The 23974-nt window shown below is 33.2% G+C and overlaps 1 protein-coding gene across 1 annotated transcript in view; it reads right to left on the bottom strand.

Moving 5' to 3' along the window:
- Positions 1–23974, bottom strand: part of LOC139696602 (uncharacterized) — a 230286-nt gene that overhangs the window by 48203 nt on the left and 158109 nt on the right. Inside the window, exons 18-20 of the mRNA XM_071595411.1 lie at positions 9496–9903; positions 8674–8703; positions 7154–7402 (exon numbers count right to left, since the gene is read on the bottom strand). Coding sequence (XP_071451512.1) covers positions 7154–7402; positions 8674–8703; positions 9496–9903 — 687 coding nt within the window. The remainder of the gene's footprint in view (positions 1–7153; positions 7403–8673; positions 8704–9495; positions 9904–23974) is intronic.

Below are 23974 nucleotides of genomic sequence, written 5' to 3' on the forward strand. Positions count from 1 at the left end.
ACTCCACCAGAACTCAGGTTGAAACTTTAAAAGAAGTGGCAGAAACCACAGGTCTTCAGATTTACTAACAAAAATAGAATTAATGATGTCTGACCATCATAATATTTCCAAATGCATTCATACCAATTATGGACATCTTAAATGATGCAGCTACTTCATGTGTCTCAGAGAGACCATTTCCTTCAATTAATCAGAAAAAGAAGCACTAAGACTTTTAAAACATTCAAAGAAACTGCGAGAGATGCAGAGACTAACTTTAATGGAGTCATCCACTAATGTGCATTAAATGCAACAATGTCAGAGGATGCATCTGCACATTTGTTACCATGTCTGTATGTTTGTTTCAAGATCAAATGAAAAGTGGCCAGTAAATTCCAGGCATGAGGAATACATTTTGTAAAGGTGAAGAGAAAGCAGATGGTGTGAGTGTAGTCTTTCCATTGTGCTATCAGTGGACGAAAATCCACACTGATTTGCATCAATTGCAATATAAATTTAAAGGTTAATTTTTTAAGCATACGTGTATGCATCATCGTTCATGTCCATGTTAACAAAAATTAACTACATGTCTGTTTTACTTGATTAGCACATGAATCGGATGTAACACTATCCTGACCTATCCATTGAAATCAAGATGATATTATGCATATGTATGAAAGTGGAGCTGCTGTGTGATTAATACTCAATTTACTTTGTTCAGGTTAATGCTGATTCGTACATGTAGCTCAATTATGATAAGTGATTTTGGATTTTTTCTATAAAATTCTTTTTAAAAATTTCATTAATCACCAAAAACCAAAGAGTACCTAATAGTTGCCCAGAGAGCCTCTTTCAATTCGTTCTACTAACACAGAAATAAACATGGGCCTGTCATTAAGCCCCATAATATGTCAAATTCACACTAAAGGGTAAGATGGGGCAGTTCCTTTCCCTTTATGCTGTCTTCAGGTTCTCCAAAAGATCTGGTCCTCGAAAATTCATACAGCTTTGATTTAATTGGAAAGTTTCAATTTCAAATTACTATTTTGTTCTTTGTGTGACTGCAGTTATCAGGTATCATTTGGAACTGTCACCATATCCATCAATGTTAGTGTTTTTTGCAATCTTTTTGAATTCAAATGCAGGTAATAAGAAAGGAGGGATGATGTTTGAGTCAGTGTCCCCGCTAGCCTAGATATCCACAAAATAATAGAGAGTTCATAATTATAAAATAAATCACCACCAGAGTAGTCAACCAGAAGGATAGTGTTGATAGGTGAGAGTAGAGCTCACCCCGAACTAAGCCATTGGACTCATAGCAATAGAAGAGGGGAATCAAATCCTTTTCATTTGCTACCATTCCATTTCCCAGAAAGTTCTCACGAACAAAATCATAATGCAGGATTTCAGATGTTTTTTGCCAAGGAAACATCCAGGATTCTAACCAGGAATCCTGAGGCAAGCAGATAAACAGTATCTGTGAATAAGATACCATGCTAGCCGAGAAAGGATTATTTACCATGTTACATTCCTTATGTAGTGAGGTTGATCGGGATGGTGTGATGGCTAACGTACAGGCTTCCCACCAAGAGGGCCCCGGTTTGAATCCTGGAGATGGCAGATATTTTTCAGTGGTATCCCAATCCCTCTTTGAGGTGCTTTGCGGGTAGCACATCTTACGTAAGTACGACATCGTCCATTGGATGGGACCCCTTGGTGCCTTTCAACTGGAGTAGTTTCAACAACACTGGGTTTCTCCCCACCCTTCCTTTCCCATCCATCCGTAATGGTACAAATGACCTTGAACTTAGCTGTTGGTCGCCTCCCATAAAACTACTTCTACTCATGTAGTCACCTCCAGATAGTTATTTTAAAAATAATGTAAGTTTACTCTTTAACAATAGTTCCACTTATTCAAAAATTATGCAATATCTTTTTCATAATGATCATTAAATAACACTTGGTCAGCATTAAGTCAAATGATGATCATAGTAGATGTGAAATGATGATGAAAGCTATTGCACCTAGTGTATTGTATTGTATGTAAATCTATGGTATAATGCATTCTAAATCTAATTTCCTTAAAAATTAAGGAAATAGGTAAAATAAATATTTATAAGAGAATCAAACACTGAATATGTAAGCTACTCATAATGATGTCTGATTACCAACTAGTGTTCTAGTACAAGCAAAAAAATGCAATGCAAGATTTTATGGATTCATGCCAAGTCACAAACCTCTAATCCACACCAATTAATTTAATTAGAAAGAACCTTATCATTAACTTATGAAAAACTGAAGAACTTGGTGTTTAATAAATGCATAAATAGTAGCCAAAAAAATTAGTTGCGATTTACATTGCACTTTACTGGCATGCATTTTCAATGTAAATCAGAAACAAAACCCCTGTAAACAGCCATTGACACTCAGTTTCATTTTCCTTTGTTTATGGATATTAAGAAAAACAGCATAAATAATGATTCCTGAGACAACTCCGGTAAATTTGTAATAAAATAGAAATTTTACTTAAAGAGCAATAACCTTGATTCATCAATGTAGGAAAGCCACATAATGAGGTGGCAAGCACACATTATTTAATAAGCCATAAATAAAAGGTATAAGAGACATGAATACTTCTGTCTTGGCACCAAAACCATAAGGGTTCTCTGTTCACTCAGATGGAGAATACCTTATTCAGTCTACCTATAACTGAGGTAGCACCCGGGATAATGCAGTTAATATTCTTATAGCCAGTCATATCTATTACTAACTTCTAAGTCATGTAGGAAAATTGAACACAAATCTAATACATAATCAATACATTGATGTTGGAAGTGAGTCATTAAAGAGCTGCAGACAAATGGGCAATATGTCCTTGAGGTCAATCTCCAATAAGAGGGTCTAGTATTCATTTTCTTTAGCCATACCGATGGACCAATGATGGGAAGCCAAGACATCTTTCTAATGACAATTTGTGCCTATGATGAAAAACTGTCTTGGTGAGATCTCGAGAAACTCACCATACTGTGTCTCCTGGGAAGTGCACTCAAGGTACATAAATCATTCAAAAAGAGTGAATCTCATTTGCCACCTATTTAATGAGTGCCCTCCAAATGATTTTGACTATGCTATTTCATAATGATTCAACAGTATGCATTAATTGCTAATGAAAATAAGCTTGTCCTTAGTCCTCCTGAGAGTTTATGAAATGAGTTCTCAATCACCCTGCTTGTTTTTGCTGAAGAACTGTAGGGAGTGGATTCTAACCAAAATATGATTCCCTGTTTATAAGCCTGAGTTTGGGTAAGGTAAATTTTTCTGAACATTTTACTCTATTAATACTTGAAAAGAGATTATTTAAATAAGACTGCATGTGGAATAAGAATAAATTGATTCCCTATTGTAAAGTAACCAGGCTCTTAGCACTGTCTCCAGTGAACTATATGCATGTCATGTGTTAGAGGCTGGTTACAGCATCATGAAAATATGGGTTTCTGTTACATGAAGTCCTGGTCTGCTTCGATTTGCTGATAAATGCAAATCACAAAACAATTAAAAAATCTCATCATCAATGCTTTCTCTTGATCTTCAGCTGTAAAAAAATGAAATAACCATAATTTACAATTTTTGCATGAAGTTGTTGGTATGATGCTACAAAGAATACTAATGACTGAGGTGCACATTTAAGGTGGGAGAGGATGATTTTTTTTCTTCCATTCTGGTTTCAGACCCAGGTTTCAGTTGATTGGGAAGGTTGTAGAAGGGAAAAGGTGTTGAGTGGAATGTGATCGTGCACAAAGTCAAGCTAGCACAGTTGCTCAGCAACATCACATGATAACGAATCAGCACACTTAATATAATATAAGACCACAGGTACAATTAATAGGACCAAAATTAGTTACTTAGAGGAGTGGTCTTGGTTATCTTTGGTACAATCAGGGGATAACCAGCTATCAACACTTACTCTGCTCTATACTCCAATTATAAGATCTTCATTTGCAAACAACAGCAGCTTGATACAGATTGAATTAATAATTTTATAATATTCTAAATTAATACATAGGCCATCTCAGATTAAGCATAATAATACTTAGGTTTCAATAGTTAATATTCATCATGACTCATCATAAAATAATTGTATAACTTTTGGATTCAATGATACTTCCTTTAAGGCACAAATTCAAAGATGGGACAGCCATCAATTTCATTCTTGACTCTAATATCAAGTTTTTACTAGCACAAGGATCAATCACCTAGTGAACTAAGTTCCAATATCCCTTAGGGTGTGGGAGGGGTCCACACTCTAAAAATCTGTGGAATAAAGTTCTTTACACAGAACCAGTGTATTCCAATTTGAGGTGCCAGCACATAAAATTAAACGAATATCCAAAGCTCAAGTTAGTAAAACTCTCCTCAATTACTTCTATCATACGTAATCTCATTCAAGCCTCACCAAATCATGTACTTATGAGCATTGAAGGAATCTAAGGGAGTATGTAGCTGACTACTCTTCAAACAATTTCATTACCTTTGACAGGCAGGAATATTAAAGTTTAATACTCGTAAAACTTGAAATCATATCCACTTAATGCTTAAAACATAAAAACTTCACCTTCCAAAGCACTTTACATTGTCCTATCTACGCATGAAATATTATGATTTCCATTACAATTTAATGTGTACCCACCAGAGCTTGTGGTTACTTCCTGCATTAAACATGCTTCACTAAGTAGGGTGTATGAACTCATGGCCCATGGAGCAAAAAGATTCAACACCCTTGACCTAATTCAGTGGAATCATGATAAAACAAGAATAACCAAACAAAAATCTAAGCAATGTGCATGGTACAGTGTGATGCCCAATGCTTTACAAGTGAAATTAGTAATGGCATATAGCACAGGGGTCATATGATATTATGAATGATTCAGCAATTGCATTGAATAGAAATTTAAAAAATGTATCCATATGTCATGGTCAAATAAAATTTTTTGTGCCATCTCAACCAGTGCATTTGTTTCCAGGCATGTGAGCTTTCTGTAATTTTTTTCCATAGATTTTGACAATTTCAGTCAGATAATGAAATCATAATGGCTAATAATTCTTATTACAAGTATAGACGTCATAGCATCTTCCTCTTTTGATTGACTTCGTTAGAAGAGATCAGCAGTTGGATAAGGTACTTAATACAAGCTGGATCAGCATAGCAAAGGCAAAGCAGAGTGATTTGGTAAAAGAAAACAGTAAGACTTAAAATATTCTCATGGTTGACTAACCTAGATATGAGGGAAAGGGAGGGAGGGAGGTATTAATAGGCTACTAAATTCTGTGAATCAATCTGTAGAAGACATTTAAATAAATGACATTCATGCATTGATATAAAGAGGGGATGAAACAGGGCTTTCCTACAGGACCTGCATGGCATCCTTCTGGATGGTTGCTGGATAATACTACTGAAAGGAGGTGGATGCGGAGGAATATTGTGATGCTCAGAAAAAAAATTCTGCCATCAATCTTTTAAATTAGATTTTGCCTTTTCACATAAAATAGAGGTTGGCAATAAAACAGACTCTGAGTTTTATTGTAGCCCCTAATCTTTTGCCATCACTGGTCAGCAAATGGTCATGTTCAAGAAGTATATATGTATATCTGGATGGTGACAGTATTGACAAAAATATTGGGCAATGAATGGCAACTGAGTATCTGAAATACTGTTGACCTATGGTTCTAATCTGCTGGCATAGTTCATTAGATCTATGCTTTATTTGCATATTAATAGACGTCTTTTATGTCTATTTTATCATTATTGCATTAGCAAATAATTAAGTATTGCTAACTTCACTGATACAAAGTTCATGAAAAAGGTACAAAATTTGAAGTCTTAGCATTAGCAGAGTACGTTCTTAACATGTTCCAAGATGTGCAGAGTATGGCATTTTTCCTTGCCAATAACATGCTATGTTTGTTGTATCAAACTACAATGACTGACCAATAAAACTATTGAATGTCAATAAAATATATGCTATGAAAATCATGCAAAGTCATAAAAATGTAAGATAAATCATTATTAATTATTACCTAATTAATATGCTTATACTTATGATGAAAATACAGTGAAGATTATTTTATCTTGAGAGGGATAGGAATTTGCTAATTATTGACTATTAAATCGCCATGGGTAATAAGGACTTAATGCAGTCAGTGATTTAATAAAGCATTGTGATCACTCATTATATCGAGATTCCACTGTACATCTACCAACACCCAATTAATGTTACATGCTCAAAAAATGTTTTCAAAAGTTTTTGAATTCCATGTATAGTTTTTATTGAATGTTCTTTTACATACTGATGGTGAACTGTCACTTGCTATGTAATTTCATGATGGATATCCCACTTACCAAATTATCGATTAATCCTTGCTTGCAATGGAATGAATAATTTTTGTTTCCATAAATTTTGTATTCACATTCATTTTGGAAGAAACACAAGTATATGTTTGAAATGTCATAAATTTTTAATAATTGTACTGCTTCATTAATGTATCATTACCACAGACTCAAAAATATAATCGACATGCAAATATCATGAAAATGTTATGCATATGTCAAATCAAACAACCATAGAAGATTTTAGGAATATTTGGTTTTTTGAACTTCCCTTCTGCCATTGTCAGGGCTAAATTTTTATAACAGATTTCAATTCAAAGTTCACGCCACCATCTTACAATTAATTAATAAATATGATTTGATGATCCTGAAGAAGAGATTATCTGAATCCAGAGGTCACATGCACTGGAAATGTAATCGTTGACTAAACCGAGATTAGATAATTAAATATATGAATATCAAAAATGTACACTGCCTATTACATAATTACCCTTAGGCCAAAGCCAATGCTGTAACTACTTCAAAATTACAGGATGTCTTTTAATTTCCTGAATATTCCAAATATAGATTGTTACTATATTATGATGAAAAAAATTATCTTAATGTTAGACAAAGTTTGAGGATAAATGCATGTTTTTAGGTTAGAGAGTATTCATAAACAATCTGGGTAGGGCAAAGAGTACTTCAAACACTACCACTACCATTCTACCTCTAACTCTACTGAATGTTTTAAAGAAAATCAAATAGTCTGAGTTAGAATTCATATAATTATTTTAAATCACAGCCTACCACATCATCCTTGCAAAATTCTTCTTTGCCCTTAACCACCCTTTCACAGATTTCTTTAGGCTGGGGTGAGTGATGGTGGTGAGAACTCGAACTGCATGGTTTATGGATATAATCAACCCCCTTACTTCCACTCTCATTTCCATTTCTATTATTAAGGCAAGTTTCGTGGCATTGACGGCATACTGACACTGTCTGTTTGCTTGAGTCTTCCTTTGCTGAAGTTTTACCAGAAGTGGAACGCACAGTGACCTATTTTCATATGACATGAAAGAGCAAATGAGTACCAAAGAAATGAGCAATTTAAACAATTAAAAATTATCAAAATTTATTCACATCTATTTTTACCAACAAATCCTCGGCAATAAAACAGAAATGATAACTTTTACACATGAAATGAACTCTTAACTGTAGTGAGTATAACACTTACATAGGCAGTGAGATGCTTTATTACATCTGAACTTTTAACTTTGAATGGATGAACGCATTATGACCATATCAAAGAATTCAACGAGGAATTCTGATAAATGTTAAGTGATTCCTATACCGGCAGGAAATAACCCCAAGAATTTTAATTCAACCAAATATCACAGGAATGTAATGCATAGCAAATAACTTCCCTGGTAATTTGACAAATGCCATATGCATGAAATTGACTAGATTGTCAATTATTAAAGATAATTAATGTTCCAGCACTCACAGAAAAATCATGAAATTAAATATTGTGCTTGGCATATTTCATCAAATACTCAGCAAAAAGGTGTGACACATGCAGGAATTCATAAAATTACGGCATGGTCTGAGTAATATTTACCAATAAGTTAATCATGCAATGCATAGAGAAGATTCAGTAAAACTTCATAAACAAAGTTACACTAAAAGAAGTAAAATATAGAAGAAGAAATATTGCAGCTGACAACATGTAAAAAACAGGAAAGCAGATAAATTAAACCAGAAGTACAGAAAGCATACGTGCAAACAAAATATAAGATTGTGATGATTCCCATTTCTCTTGTGGATAATAAATGATGTCATAGCATACAATGCCTGGTGATGTGCAACAAACTCCTGATCAACACAAATTACCTAAAACAGGAGAAAGAAGCAAATATCATTTCTATTTAATCTTGTTTAAATGTGCTTGTTCCATATTTCAAGTCCCAAAGATCAAATCATATGTTTAGTCATACAGCAAATGAGTGATACATCTATGTACACATTACCACCACACAGTTCTATCATGCTCTGTTGTGTATGTCTAATTTCCAATTAACCAGTGAGTAAATGACTGCAAATACAAGTGTAATGTCGGATTACTATTGTGTGCTGTGAAAAGAATAGATGTTCTTCAAATTATTAAACATTTGAATTTCAAATAAGAATGGCAGTGTTCATGAAAAACTGAATGGCAACGTTTTAGCAGGAGTTTAAAACATTTTCCACAGCAATTCCATCAACATGCTATGCACAAAGAACTCATGAACAACTGTGAGATTTTTCCATTACATTCCATCTGTGCTTACCTTCTCTGATTTGTGTGTGTGTTTCAGGACCTGTAGAAGAGGGATTGAATAGCACCTTGGCATCACATTTGCAGGGAATTGTTAGACATTGAAATACAAACCTTCGAACAACATAGAATCTCTGTCTATGGTTAGCTTTAAATATAACTTGAATGAAGACTGTGTTAGGTAAATTTACCAGGAAAAGTTCTAAGACTCCATTTCTCAGCAAATTTCTTAGCAATTTGAGATATAAAAATATTCAAGTGATATGCTCAACATCACACACCAGTGCTTACTGTTTAAAAAAAAATATTTAGAGATAAAAAGCTTTATATTAATAGAATGTAAGAAGCAAAAAATAGAACAGTAAGGTAGCTAAATTTCTTGAAATATATATCAATTCCCATTAATCTCAAAGTTAAACTAATTGAGAAGAATAAAAACACAAATTAAGCAACAGCACCAAGGTTTTTAAATAGAAAAACAATAGCAGAGAAGACAGCTAAATAAAGATAAAAATAATTGTTGCTGCAAAATTTATGATTTCTTTTGTCTCTATCATTATAAATATACCAAGGGTTCACAATCAAGGTGGGCCTGGTCAAAAGAATAAAATTTCTCATGTGAATTTATAAGTTGTTGCAGCTTATTAAAACTTTACTGAAGTTAATTAAATGAAATTTTCTAGGGCTTTTCCAAATGATGGATTACAAGTTGCATACCAACTTAAATTGAAGTATGTGGTTGACATCAATCTTTAGGTCCACTTTAGCTTTGAACCCTCTCGATTCAGATATTGTTTTTTTTAATTTAAGGTATACAAAAAACATTTTGGATTACCTGACTATCATCTGTGCTCCTTGATGGACTTCCATCTGTATCTGATAGCTCAATTTCTTCACAACGGCTTTCACAACCATGTCCTGGACTAATTCCTCCCTGATGCACACCACCCACTGTGAGTCTCAATTCTTCACTGCGTTTACGCAAAGTCTCTGGGGACCACACTGGCCCAAGATCGTCCACATTCTCCACTTCCTCTAAAGCTCTTATGCCACCAAGCTGACCTCGCATCCATTGTTGGAGGTGTATAGCACTACCTCTACTCGAACGAGATTTCCCTAATAGACGGCATTTCTGATCTATATAGTCTTCTAGCATACGTCGTCCTGGAGATGGAATTGATCCTGATGGAGACTGCACCACACCACCATAGGCTGACCCTCTGGAGTATCCATCAAATCTTTGCTATGAGATGAGAGGATTGAGAGCAGAGTGCAAAAATAGTATTAGGTTATTCAAATGAATAATTTTCCAAAAACATTTTAATAAAAAGCTTAAGTAATACAACATCAAATTTGAGGTCTATCCCTAAATAATATATGCCACTATTGATACAATTTCACAGTTAGCAACTTTAGAGTTAAAAAACATTCACTTCTACTCATTTTATGAAATAAAAACATGAAGTTTCATACTTTTAACCAAACAGAAAATATTAAACAGAAGGTAATCTCTAGCCGTCTCTAAATGGTTAAAATTTCTTTCCCATTTCATCTGAAATTTAATTTTCTCAAATGGTAAAATGGGCAAGAGCTAACAAGTGGAATAGAGAAAGCTCTGATAAAAGTGAATCAATGATTACATCAATGTCAGAATTGAAAGTGAGACGTTTCTAACAGCAAATAATCTTTAGAGAGCACAAAGGAACTCACGATGACAAAGTGCATAGGAGAATGCTGAAATGCTGATTTTATGCATGAAGAATATGTCTTTTAGAAAGTTTACAGTAAAAGTTTTCCATTTAGGATGCTTAAATTATCTGGATATTGTCATATGGAAGTTTTTCAATAGGGTACATGCACATCAAAAGGGGTAATGGATCTGGGATAGTATCAATGCAACAATACCTATTTTTATGTTTATACACTGAATTGGTAATGCAAATGTTTACACTGGGGCACTGTCAAAATCTAAATCCAAACTCCTGCAATTACTTAGCAATATATCATGGAAACTACTATCCTTGTTGACTAAGTGAATACTTAGAGAAGCTAGAGGGAAACATAAGGTTAGAGGATTATTTAAGGACTCTATGATGGAAACCTTCTGTCAGTGATTCATTATTATATCACAGGCAACGCCATTTAATGCTTTGGTCTCTTGGGAGTTTGATGATGGAGAATGAACTTCCATAAAAACTGATGCTACCAAAATAAGGAAGATGTCTTGAATGCCTTGAATTGAAGTCATTTGCTATAGACGACATTTTTTGGTGATTACCATGAAATAGAAAATAAATGGGAAAGATAGTAAATAAACACTACCTTTTTAACTATAAGCTCTAATTCTAATTGAAGTTAGGTATGGATTAAGATTTATACATCAAACTGACAAGACTAGGCCAGAAAGTTTCTCATAAAAATAACACAAGTCAAGTAGTCTCTGTATATGAGCAGATATGTTTAAACCTATCTAGCTATTATCATTCCTTAAACTAACATATATATTATTAAAGAATGACTACATAATAAATATAATTACTAAATAGGCACAGTTTAAAAACAAACTACCAATGAAAATTTAAAAATACATAGTATTCATCACAGCATACATTTACCATGGGATGGATCACATGTAAACTGTAGTTGGTGAAAGCACTTAAGGTACTGAAAGCACTTAAGGAAAGCACTTCCCTAATTAAACCAGATACACATATTTTTAAGGAGAGGGAGTTAATATCAGAACAAGAAATAACAATGCTAAAGATGTACCAAAGATAAAAGCACCATGGGTATTACATACTAACTCCATTTCTTTCTCCATTATGCCCCCATTCCTCAACCATATACTGAAGGTAGTAATGCTCACACTTTAAGCAATGAAAATGCACTCTCTCCTAAAAAGCTTGCCACCAGTTGTTAGCAAAGTTCACCGTATAAGTGAAAAATAGTAGCACACAAACATATGCAATGCATATTTCCATGTGTAATCTTTACTAAGTAGTAATTAAAACAGATCATCCAAGTACATCAACTACATAGCATGACCTCAAAACAAAAATATCACTACTGAATCTCAATCACATTGACTGGATGATTCACCAGAGGCCAAAAATATCAATGAGTGGAATAAAATGAAGTCTGTGAAATTCCAGGGCAATAAATCAGGATATTTCTGAATTTGTAATTACAGACATTCATGTAACTCTTGATTAATTTTTGAAAGATAATTTGTTACTAGCATCTGGTCAGCAAACTTCCTCCCCATTGAAGAATAAGGAGATATCATGCAATCATTTTGAATGCATGCACCCACTTTTATGCATGCATCATGGAGGTCACAGAAGATTTTCCTTGCATGAATATGATACACTCTAGTACATAAAGTAAATCACAATCAAAGACTACACTCCTGTTTTATGAGCAAAAGAAATAGACAATAGAACATACCTAGGAGTCGAATGACACAAGGATATAAGTTAACATACAACTTTCAGTAGCCTATAATTTCATTTATGCTTCTAAAAGACTCAAAAATTAATGATCATAAACAAGCAGGATTTGGTTCATAAAGAAGAATAACTTTACTTGACACAAAACATTTTTTTACATTTTCTTTCTCAAAGAGCAAAGCAATCAGCAGGTTCAGAAAATAACAAAACTGTCATCTCTTTAATTTGTCTACAAGAGCTATTTGCACAGTGGAGCATAATCGTTTTTGGGAAATTTCATTAAAAATGTGCTTGATACAAAGAAAGTTTCTTTGATGTTAGAACAAAATAGAGAAATAATGATAGTGAAGATTGATAAAACCTTCCACATAGATTACAAGTCTTTATTCCCTCATGACCTAAAATGTATGATATCTGAAAAATAACAGGTCGTAAGTCCAATGGTTGTGCACAAATATGGATGTATGATTGTCAAGAGTATGAGAGCAATGAATTCCTGAAGGAGAAGTTCATAACAAGAGATATCTCCAAGATAACCATAGAGGCAGATACCAATTGGTATGATGAGTTTCATTTCTATCAATCTAGCCCAAGTAGGCTGTGACATTAATAATGATGTGAACTTATATCTCTTTCCATTTGATCCAAGGATATATGAAGAGAACAAGTGGGGTGAATGTTAATTTTGAAACCAGTCACATAAATGTACCAATCAAACTGCACTCATGCACAAGAATTTCACAGTGCAGAAATCAAGCTGTATTAGGATTGAACTTAATTTTTGCTCAGTGTAATTCTCACATATTTGTGTGCGCCTAATTGGGTGACTGCTACAATTACTCTTGCAGCACTTCCCAGTTTCTTGCATTCATGCACCTTGTTTGAAATAAAATTTTACATCAAGAGAATCCATAATAATTTCAGTTAAAAGATTTTTATCATTATGCATTTAATTTTTCTAACCAAATTATCATATGGCCATTTAAAAAAATGTAATACAGTAATGAATTGACTATTAAGATGATGCATGAGGTCTTTACCACATTTTCATCAGATTCCAGCAATGATGAACTTAAATTACAAATCCATTGTATATGCAGCCTTTTTAGTGGTAGGAGAAAGAGAGCATTATTTATTTATGAGAGAAGAAGGCTGTCAAATATAATAAAATACTTTGTGCTTTATGACAGGTCTGTAATCATTTTTTTTTAACATTATTAAATCTGTGCAAGCAAAATGACAGATTCTCTTGATGAAATTTGAAATGTATGAGCACTATTAATGCTTGACATGCTCACAAGGTAAAATTAATAGCAACAATGATAAATTATAGCAACATCCTGTGATATAAAATAAATAAGCTATACAGTAGATTCCGATATAAAGAGTTTTCACGATTTCCAAAAATATCACTCGTATCGAGTGTCAATTGTTATAGTGATGTTAGAGTGATGATTTTATGAGAAGTTGTTGAGAAGAGTGAATCAATCATATTTTAACTGATGGAATTGATATTTTGTAGATAGGTATTTTAAATGCTGGACATATTAGTCTGAAGGTGATATCTTCAGGAGGTTTAGTTCAGAAAGGTAAGAAGGACCAAGTTTCAATATGAATGGATACATTTCACAAAACATCAGATGGTTACAGTTACAATCATCAGAGCAATATTGCCTCCGTTCTGCATTTTCTAACATGACAACCATAAAAATTTACACGAAGAACTTATATTAATATGCAAACAAATGGATGGATAACACATTTTTATGCAAGCAAAGGAGAGATGGATGGCTAAAATGTTTCAGATTGCTTGGAACCCATTCACTGCTTGATGATTTATGATAACAAGTGGTTTGAGATACAAATGTAGAAATTGAGAATTTTTTCCTATTTTAAATATAAAATGACTTCCACAAATGTGCACCCTTTTGCAGAAATATACTCCAAGTATTTGTAATCGCTATTATGTTTGCCTGTGTCTCAAACTTCTGCATTTGATGCTCTGCATAAACATGGACACAATTACTAATTCTTTCTGGTGTAGAAATTTGAAAAGGACAAATTTTCATATTTGCATGTAACTACCACATCAGTTTAATACTTTCAGTTGCAATCAATTCAATAGAATATTTACTGCTGTAGATTGAAATTGATAACAATGAAGCTATGACCATTCCGAATGGTCACTATTGTGCCTATTGTTAGTAGTCACAAAAGTTGCAAAAAATGCTGCAATTGTTAATGCAGGCATTTTAAGTAAAGTTTCAGAGATTTTTACAAATTTCATGAGCTGCATTGTTATGGTATTCAAGAGTTTAACAATTTGTATGCCCTAAGCCTATTAAAAGAAAAAATTTAATTTTGTCTTGTAGTCAACCTTATAAAAAAGGTGCAAGATTGCCTAGGTTCTCAATGTATAAAGTAATATACTTCTTGGCATAACTTCCTCTTAAGAATAATTTTTCTTAAAACTAGTAAAATTTTGGATCACCTTTTAAGAGAATCAATTAAAATTACAACTTTAATTTTATATAAAAATATCACCAATGATCACAAATATTCCTATGATAAAATATTTAACTGCATACATCGAGAGATAGCATGCGAACATAATAAAACATTTGACATGTAATGGGTGTAATTGAGGTGAGCATAACAATAACTTTTATATGGTTAACTCATTATTAATTATGATAGCCATTGAACATGTGCAAATGTCACTTTGACTAATAAACATGCAACAAAAGGAAGAACTATTTTAAGACAATTAATCATAGATTTCAAGATTAAACACATACCACACAATAAATACCTCTAGTACACCTGTTTTAAAAGATTTTAATGACAGAAAAATTAAGAAATATTGTACAGTACCATTTTATATCATATTAATTCTATACTAAGTTGGTAAGTTTTAAGGTTAATTAGAGACCATTAACGTATCCAAATTGAGTCCACCATAGGTATAAACTACTGCACACCTGATCAATAGTGAAAACATGACTATATGAGTGTTCTAAAACTACCATAGCTATATTGTTCAAACACATGACATACCTACTTCTAAGTTTTCTGAATTACTATTCCAGTGTCATTATAACAAATCTAATGGAGCAAAACTGCCTATTTAGCTCAGATTTTAAAAACTGCAGAAATATAAATTTGTGACATTTAAAGTTAATCAAATACAATATAAAAATCAAACCAATCAACATATGGCTTTTTAGAATACATGCAAACATCCTGACTTTTTTAACATGGGGGCAGGAACCCATAGGGACATTAGAGACATACAGACAAACAATTATTGGATGTCCTCAGGCGAATGAAAAGGAGTCATACCTGCAAATTCTCTCAGGGTGTGTGACCTGTGTTTTTCTTCTCCTCCCTTTCCATGATGAACAACACATGGCCTTTCAAAATATTCCAGTGAGAGTAACATACAAGAATTTAATACCAGAAGGGCTAGCCCATTGAAATGCCTAACAAACTCAAAAGGAAATAGTGGGTACCAGAGTTTTCCACAGAACTTTGACAAAATCATATAAAATGTAATTTCTACTATTATTACAACACTGGTAATAAAATTCTTGTTCAAATTATAGTTTAAAAGACTTGACATCAAGATAGAAGACAGTGCACATCTACCCAGAGTTCCACAAATTCATATGAATGCCACAAACATAGCAAGATTTTATCATCATCAATACATAATTTAAATGAGAAAGTTTATATTTAAATTTCTCATAAATAGAGAGGACATTCTGAGTGAAAAATTTCAAGAAGAAACCACCAAGTTTTCAACATACAGATTAGTTTTTATTTATCAACAGTTTGTACATGGTAGCTCAAATTTAAGTCTGTGAACAATTTACAAGCGTGAATTCCACTTACAAAATTCAACAAAAATGTACTCTACATTTGTATTTTAGTGCTTACTATCCAGCTTCTGTGCATTAGTCACAGTCATTTTGTGAAATTACCACTATTGTAGCTGCATGAATCAGTTCTTGCCCTTAAATAACCTTCCACATTTTTCAAACTAAAATTCACAAAACCAAGTTTTTAAATGGTAAATCAGACAATTAATATCTGAGAGTTCAATGGCACAATTAACTTCATTTGCTTAGAATAACATGAGAAGTTAGTTACACCATTTTGGTACTGATTCATAAAAAGTTGCAAAACTTTTGTTTGTAAATATTTATATACCAATTTCATTGCCAGGGATAACACTGAAAATAAATATGTGGCAGCATATATCTTTTTAACTATTTACACCCTAAAATAAGAGCACTTGAGAATAATCCCTTCACAATATAACTTTAGCTAATTTACCATCACAGAGATTATGTCAACAGTCAATTTCTGATTGTATTCCACTTTTAAACTAAAATATTACAGTATCTTTTATGTAAATAGTTACTTTTGACTTGTCAAGTTGGTATGAAACTAGAATAAAATTGTCTAGTATTTGTACTTGTTTATTTGGTTCATGATGGTTATTAATGTCATTAACTTCAACATCAGGGCTGAATGAAGGAAATATGGACATCAATACACATTAATGTTCATCACACAAGCCAATTCATACTTTGTCAATTGAATTAAATGGTTCTGACTATTGTCTTAAAATATACAAACTTGACTTATAATTTTTTAACGATGAACTGATCTACAGATTGTTATCAAGTATTGATCTTATGCAATTAAAACTTGGCATATCCTTTTATACTACTATCTGTAACCTTTCCACCCTTACAAATTATTAACACAGAGAAATATTTCCTATAAAACTTGAACTATTCATGTAATCAGTAAAACTCAAACTCTTCATATATCATAAATTCCATTAACAAATTAACTAGACAAAATAAGGCGAAGAATCACCAACAAAGGAATGAAATGTTATTCATACAAGCTAGACTTTTTTGATAGCCCTCTGTAATTTGGACTTTATTCCAAATCCTTCTAAGGTAATGCATGACCATAAGAGAAAAGCAGCGCAGAGAAAGAGCACCTTATTATAAGCTTCATAATTTTTCATAAAGCTCACATGCTTTTTGACAAATTTCTTTCCAAATACATGCATCAGATGCTGTGTCACACTCATGATTTGGATTTTTAGTGGCCTAACCATAGGCTTAAAAGCATTATAGTAAGTGATTTACCTCTGTACAAGAGATTCTTGATGGATTATCTCAAAGGCAATTCAACCCTGAAAAACCATTGTAAGCTCCACCAAAAAAATGTCCACCAATTGCAAGACGACAGAAATGAAAATGCTTAATTCTTCTGCTTTAATGACCTTCATTATTACAAATGTTTACATTAAGAATTTGTTATCATTAATTATGGAACTGTTAAAACTTCCCAGACTTATGTATATCTGAATCTAAGAGCAAATGATCAACATCAATTAGTCCACAATGAAATATTTTTCATAATTAAAAGTAGTGTTCAAGGATGGTAAGGAATTTATTCTTCCCTTTGATTTGCTAAATTAGTACATGAATATGGAACACCCTCTGACTACATCATTTAAAATTTATATATCTAGAACTGCAACTCCAAATCAAGATATCTGTAATTGTAAGCCTCTTGCATGCCTTACTGCTAGTGAGCAATAAGGTAGTAAATACTAACTTAAATGAAATATGAGGAAATAAAATTTATTTCATATTTCCCTATACTCAATTGATTTCCTTAAAATCAGACAACTTGTGAGTTCTATGCCTTAGCAAAAACCTAGAGCACTTCATAAAATGTATGATACTTATGCAAAAGAAAATAATTGCAGGAAATACACTCTAGTAATGTATACTTCAAAAGCTAAATAGAATCAGTTCTAGCAGGCATGCTGAACATATATCGACTAATTTTACCAATCTTCTCTGAAAGTGGATGATTCTCAACGATGTAATGTTACTTAAGCACATGTTGGATGTCCCTGATTTTTGCTCCAAGAATCTCTCTGGTGGAATGGGTTGTCGTCTCCTCCAAGAGAATTCTCTCTCCCAATTTTAAATGATTTAAGTACATTTGCTGGTGCAAATAAATTCAATTATTGCTGCAGCATCCCATTGCCTCTTATGAACATCAGGAGAATAGGGTAAGCTCAGTTGGCCCCAAACTTCTACCTAATGATTCCTCATTGCACATTCTATCCTAAATATCCACTATCAACAGCCATCAACCCAAAGTTAGCTTTGACTAACAGGTAGAGCTCAATTCATGCTGAAAGCCCTAGCAAGGTTGTAATTCATGCAATCAGATGGTCCTTTCTTTTCTAGTATGTGCCCAAAATGACTTCCCAGGAAATTCTGGTACACAAAGAACGACACAGTTTGGGAGTTCAACTGGGATGTTCAGAGTCACCATCTGGATTTTGAATTCATGGCCAACCTGCAATTAGTGGAATAATCTCATCTATTTTTTCATGCCACTCACCTCAGGTATTGGCTGTCAAAAATTACGAGTTTGATTCCAGATGGCCGCAATTTTTTTTGGAAGAATTTCATTCTTTTCAGAAGTTCGGCATTAAAGCATTTAGAAGCATGAAAAATTATCTGTCAAGGGGATGATTTAAACCGCAGATTTCCTCACGCAGATGGAAAGGCATGTACTGATTCTGATTGAAGGGTGCCCGGTGCACTTCTTGATATTCATCTATTCTACCTGCCTACCTTTTTCAAATATTTCAAATGACCTTTGTAATCAAGCTCCTATTAAGTAATCAAAATTATTAAATTACTAAGATATTTCTCTCTTCAGTGATTCAGTAATCAAAGATTTTCTGATAGAGACACACATTTTTAAACAGCTTTGATTATAAAACTTGAGTTAATTTAAAGTTGCCAATTGATAAAAAATAAACAAAACAATTTTATTTTGACTTATTATTGTTATTAACTCTTACACTCCAACTTTGAAAATTCCACTTCATCTTAGAAATGCTGTCTTGGAAATTTATAAATTATTGCATACTTGATGCCCAAGCAATGGCATGCAGTTAAACTAAATCTCTAGGGATATGAGTATATATACAAATGAGACCTACCAAACTTCTGACTTTTAGATGCACTTCTTTATTGAAAATTTCACTTGGAATTGGCCTATGTCACACCCAAAGCCAAGTGTTTTCTAAAATATATAACCATATTAGTTTATTGTGCAATATGTTTCCTTATTTAGTGAAATCCTCTCAGGTCTTCCACCGGGTTAATGTCTCCATGATGACGGTTCTAACTGCCTACATTTCGATGACCAAGTCAGGTATCTACAGCAATGGAGACACTAACCTTGAGGCCCAAGAAGGCCTGAGGGTTTTTCACTCAACAGATATGCTGGGAAAGCACAGGATCTTTCATATTTCATTATCTTCCCGCATGGATTTTGGCAATACTTACATATGCTGTCTCTTTTTCATAGACATATGTATCGATTTAACTTCACTGTTAAGATGTCCCAAGTGCCCTGATTTTATGCCACCTTAGAGAAAGAAATGTGAATTTTTGGCATAATTTGACTAGTTAACACTGAGTTTTTACATTATACTAAGAGAGAGATAATGACTGTAATCTCACTGCTCCTTTTTTTCTACCAACTAATTCTTTGGATCAGATTAATTTGAAACTAAGAACAGTCCCTTGCCATGAAACCTCACATGCAATTTAAAATGGATTAATCAAAATATACCAACATATGAATTTGAAGCCATTATATTTGGTCCCATGACTGCAAATATATAATTTATTTTGACAATTTCCTCAGAATATGGAGTCAATAATTGTTTATTAATTTCTAAATTTCATATTCACTCCATTATAAGGGCAAAATGTATCAGATCTCCATTGCAAAAAATGCCCACACCCAAAAATAAACCAATTTTTTCCTAAGCTACTACCCCAAGTGAAATAACAATAGAGATGATGTGAACAGAAGCAGACACTTCACACAGAATTTGGCTTGAAAATTAAAATGAAATGCTTTTATGCTTTTGGTGCATCATCATGCTGATGCATCATGACTCTTCTAACTGAATGCAGGGCTTCCTCAAGGATGCTGGAAGAGATCTCAAAGCTATGTATCATGCCAGTTATATAGCCTGCATTCCGAGTTGAAGAATTTCATTCTGTTCCTACCTTTTTCACTCTGATTGGGTAGATCAAAGGAAAGTCAAGGTTATGATGCTTTTAATGGTGGGCTATTGGAGGGAGGATGGATAGTGGAGGCAGAACAGACAGGCATGGAGGTAGAGGTTATAGTCACATTTAGAAATGGAACAAACAACAAAAAATATTTATCATATAAAGTACTACATGGTTTTCTTAAAGCCCTTTTGAGACCATTAATGAAATGCTTACAAGTGAATTAACAAACCCTACCTGTTGAGGGATTTTTTATTAAGTTCCCCTCACACTCTCTCCTGAAGGTGATTTGAGGGGGACAAATATGTTGAAATGACTTTTTCTTAAAGATTTGCTGCCTAACCTAAACCCAATTTGATAATAATACAATAAAATGCATATTCCCTTACCAGAAGGAGGAATATCTTGTGGAGAAATTATAATGAATACTGTCACTCAATTTGAGAAACCTGTACTCATAGGAACAATGTTAAATTGTTAGGGTACTCTAAGTGGTGAATCTATTCTACATCCATTCTACAAAAATCTGAATAAATGCAACAAAACATCTACATTCGAGGTGGGATTGTAGACAATTGACAATTTTCAGTTATATACCTGAAATCATTGAAGTCATGAGTAAAGAATGATGCCTTATTGTGGCAATTATGAAGAAATTTGATTTTCATTTACTTATTATTTGTTAAAATGTTTATTTTAACAAATTATTTTTTTACTTTTAATGGTGGTAGTGTAATTATGATGCATTTTGCTAGTATTGAGCACGTCATTATTTTCCTGTCAAGGTCAAAATTGTTGTATAATTTGTTACAGTTGTGGCTAAAGAAAGGAAGCCATTGCTTTAACAACTTTATTATACATCAAAAGAGGAAGCTATAATATTGGTTTGAACAAACCAATATTATAAGATACACATGTTATTTAGTTTTTATAGAATCTTTATGCTAGGCATAGTTCTGAATAGTGGCATGACCTCCAGTGAGAGATGAAAGGGAATTTCACTGCAGTCATGGAAACAAACCTATTCACCCAGCCCATTTCAGTGGAAGTGGGAAGAGAAAGACACTATGATGTATATCATGTCAACCATGGCAAAAATACCTATTGGAACGAGATGATATGTCAATATCTATGTTCTTTGAAAACATTAGTTGCTTTCATTTTATCGGTAAGGTGAGAGGACTGAAGTTTACTATTCACTGAGTCATATCCATTGTTACAAATTAATTTTTGCCCATTCTTTTACTTAACACTAAACATAGTGTCAAATCATCCATATTTAAATTCCCAGGTCAATTTGCTAATTAGTTAAATGGAAAGATAATTTCTCATAGTAATTTTGTTTTTCAAATGTGGAATAATGAGACCATTTTTTAACTAAGATATTTCAAAGCTATACTTTTTTGGCAACTTGAATGGTAAAATAAAGAGGTTTTACTGTCTACTTCTCAGCACACCTTAACCTTGTGACAGCAACCAAATTTTCCTTACACAATTCATTTCCCCAAACTGGGCCTGGCTGTGGCTCATCCCTTTGATTTACTTCCACTCTTGCCCCTACCTTCTTCTTCCATTGTAGCAGCTGTTCACAATGAAGTCCACAGATTTCAAACATCAACTCATGACAATGACTTCATCTTAAAATAACCTGAGAACTTCCCAGGCACACATCTCCTCCACTTATATACTGCCAGAGTGTTATGAAACAGTAGGTCTTCCCAATTTGTTATATTTGTGGTTTATAAAAAATCATTGAAGCTATTTCTTTGAGACAATCAATCCTCTCTTGGCTTCAAATTATGACACACTTTTACAGTGATATGTCTGCATGAGCACACTAAAAACTGAGCCACCTTCCCTTATACCTTTATTATGTTTCCAGAGTAAACAGTATTTAGGGCAGTGAGTAATCCTGGACTTCCGAATTGGTCAGATCAATTTACTGATTTTTAATAAATGCTATGAATAACATTTTGAACGTCATAAAAGTTAAAAGGCCAGATTGGTTGCAAGATTAGAAAAAAAGGGTAGGCATCATGCTTCCATTAAGTCTCCAGAGCAACTGAAAGTTACAGGACCATTATTATACTATCAAGAGATTTCTACACTAGCCACTGATTCAGAAAGCATCACAAAATCATTAGAATCACAGTTCAAGATCTTCTGTTCATAAGCTTTAGTAGAATACACTTTTTGTTTAGAAATATAACAGGGCTGCTGTAAAATACAATTACCCTATTAACACCTATGAGAGTGAAAACCTACTTGCACTTCAATTTTCCTGTAATTTAGTGGTCATATTAGTGTTCATGGATTGTACATATGTTTATGCAATGGCTCCTTGCTTTAAAATAAGTTCACATTTGAATGATTTAACTTTATGACGTGCTCAAAGAAGGGTTCATGGTTTACCTAGTGACTAAACACATCATGGTTATGTATAAGTCTTAAATTCCCTGTATTTTCATCTTACACTATATGGGATTTGATAGCTCTTATCTTCATGATGCCTGAATTACTTGTGATTACACAATAATGTATGTATTTAAATGACTCATATGTTGTATACTGTAGTATAATTTACTAGGTTTTGCTAAAACGCATCTTTTTCCACCTCATGCATTTGACCTTCCTGAAATGAATGTTTGTGTTATCATTAATCAGAACTAGCAAAATCAAATGAGCAAAAAGCATTTTAACTTTGGCAAATTATGTTATCATTTTTCCATTGAAATTTTACCTCACAAAATTCCATAAGCTGACCTCACAGAAATAAGATCAGGTAAGAAAGTCGGAGAAGAGTGGCACTTATTTACTGCTACTAGCACTGTTATTCATAAAAGTCAGCTATCATTAATTACTTGACATGGGCAGAGTTTTAGGCTGAACAGAGGGAGGTCAGAAAGAATCTCTGAAAGACGACAGGTGGGGCAGAGGCACATTACATTGTTAAATTTCATTCATGAAAAGAATGTTTCTTCTATTCCTTTATCTGGATTTACTGCACCTCTCCCTATCACACCTCCCACAAAAACTCATGGCACTGTGCTGTAGATGACTTCGGACTTGAAGTTTCTACATATTTTATCAAAAGCAGTTTCCACAAGAGGAATGATAATGTTTGTGTGCCACTTTTGGCAATGATCACGAGGTGTGTTTTATTTCCAACTCCAAAATGTGTCCTATGCTGCCTTCAGAGTGTTTGGAAGTTGCCCCTTCCTACCTGCTCACACAAGGTTGTGGTCTGGAGAACCCTGCATGATGATTCATAAGTGGAATTTTAATTTCAATTTAATGTCTTTCTTCTTTGCCATTAATTTTTCAAAAATATTAATATATATTTAATAATACGTAAAAATAATGATTTCCAAAAGCATTCTACTAACTTGATTTTCAGCCAAACAAAGTGTTATAATGTTACTGAACATACAGTTAAGCCATTTTATACCATCTATGAATAAAGGTACATAATGTCATGTATAAAAGAGAGTTTTTGTATTCATGCATGTCCGAAAATGTTCAGCCTACAAACAGATTACCCAGGTATTTGAAATTGGTATATTGGTAGTTATAACATCAAAACAAACAGAAAAATTTCAATACCCTACATTGGAGTGAAGAAAGCAGTATTTATTTAAGATTGTGTGGGAAATATATGATAACCTAAAATGTTTGCCTTGCCTACTTTTGCTTGCTGGCTGGCAGAATGTTTTTT

This window comes from Hetaerina americana, unplaced genomic scaffold, assembly GCF_022747635.1.
Source record: "Hetaerina americana unplaced genomic scaffold, ioHetAmer1.1.p SCAF_1, whole genome shotgun sequence".
NCBI lineage: Eukaryota > Metazoa > Arthropoda > Insecta > Odonata > Calopterygidae > Hetaerina > Hetaerina americana.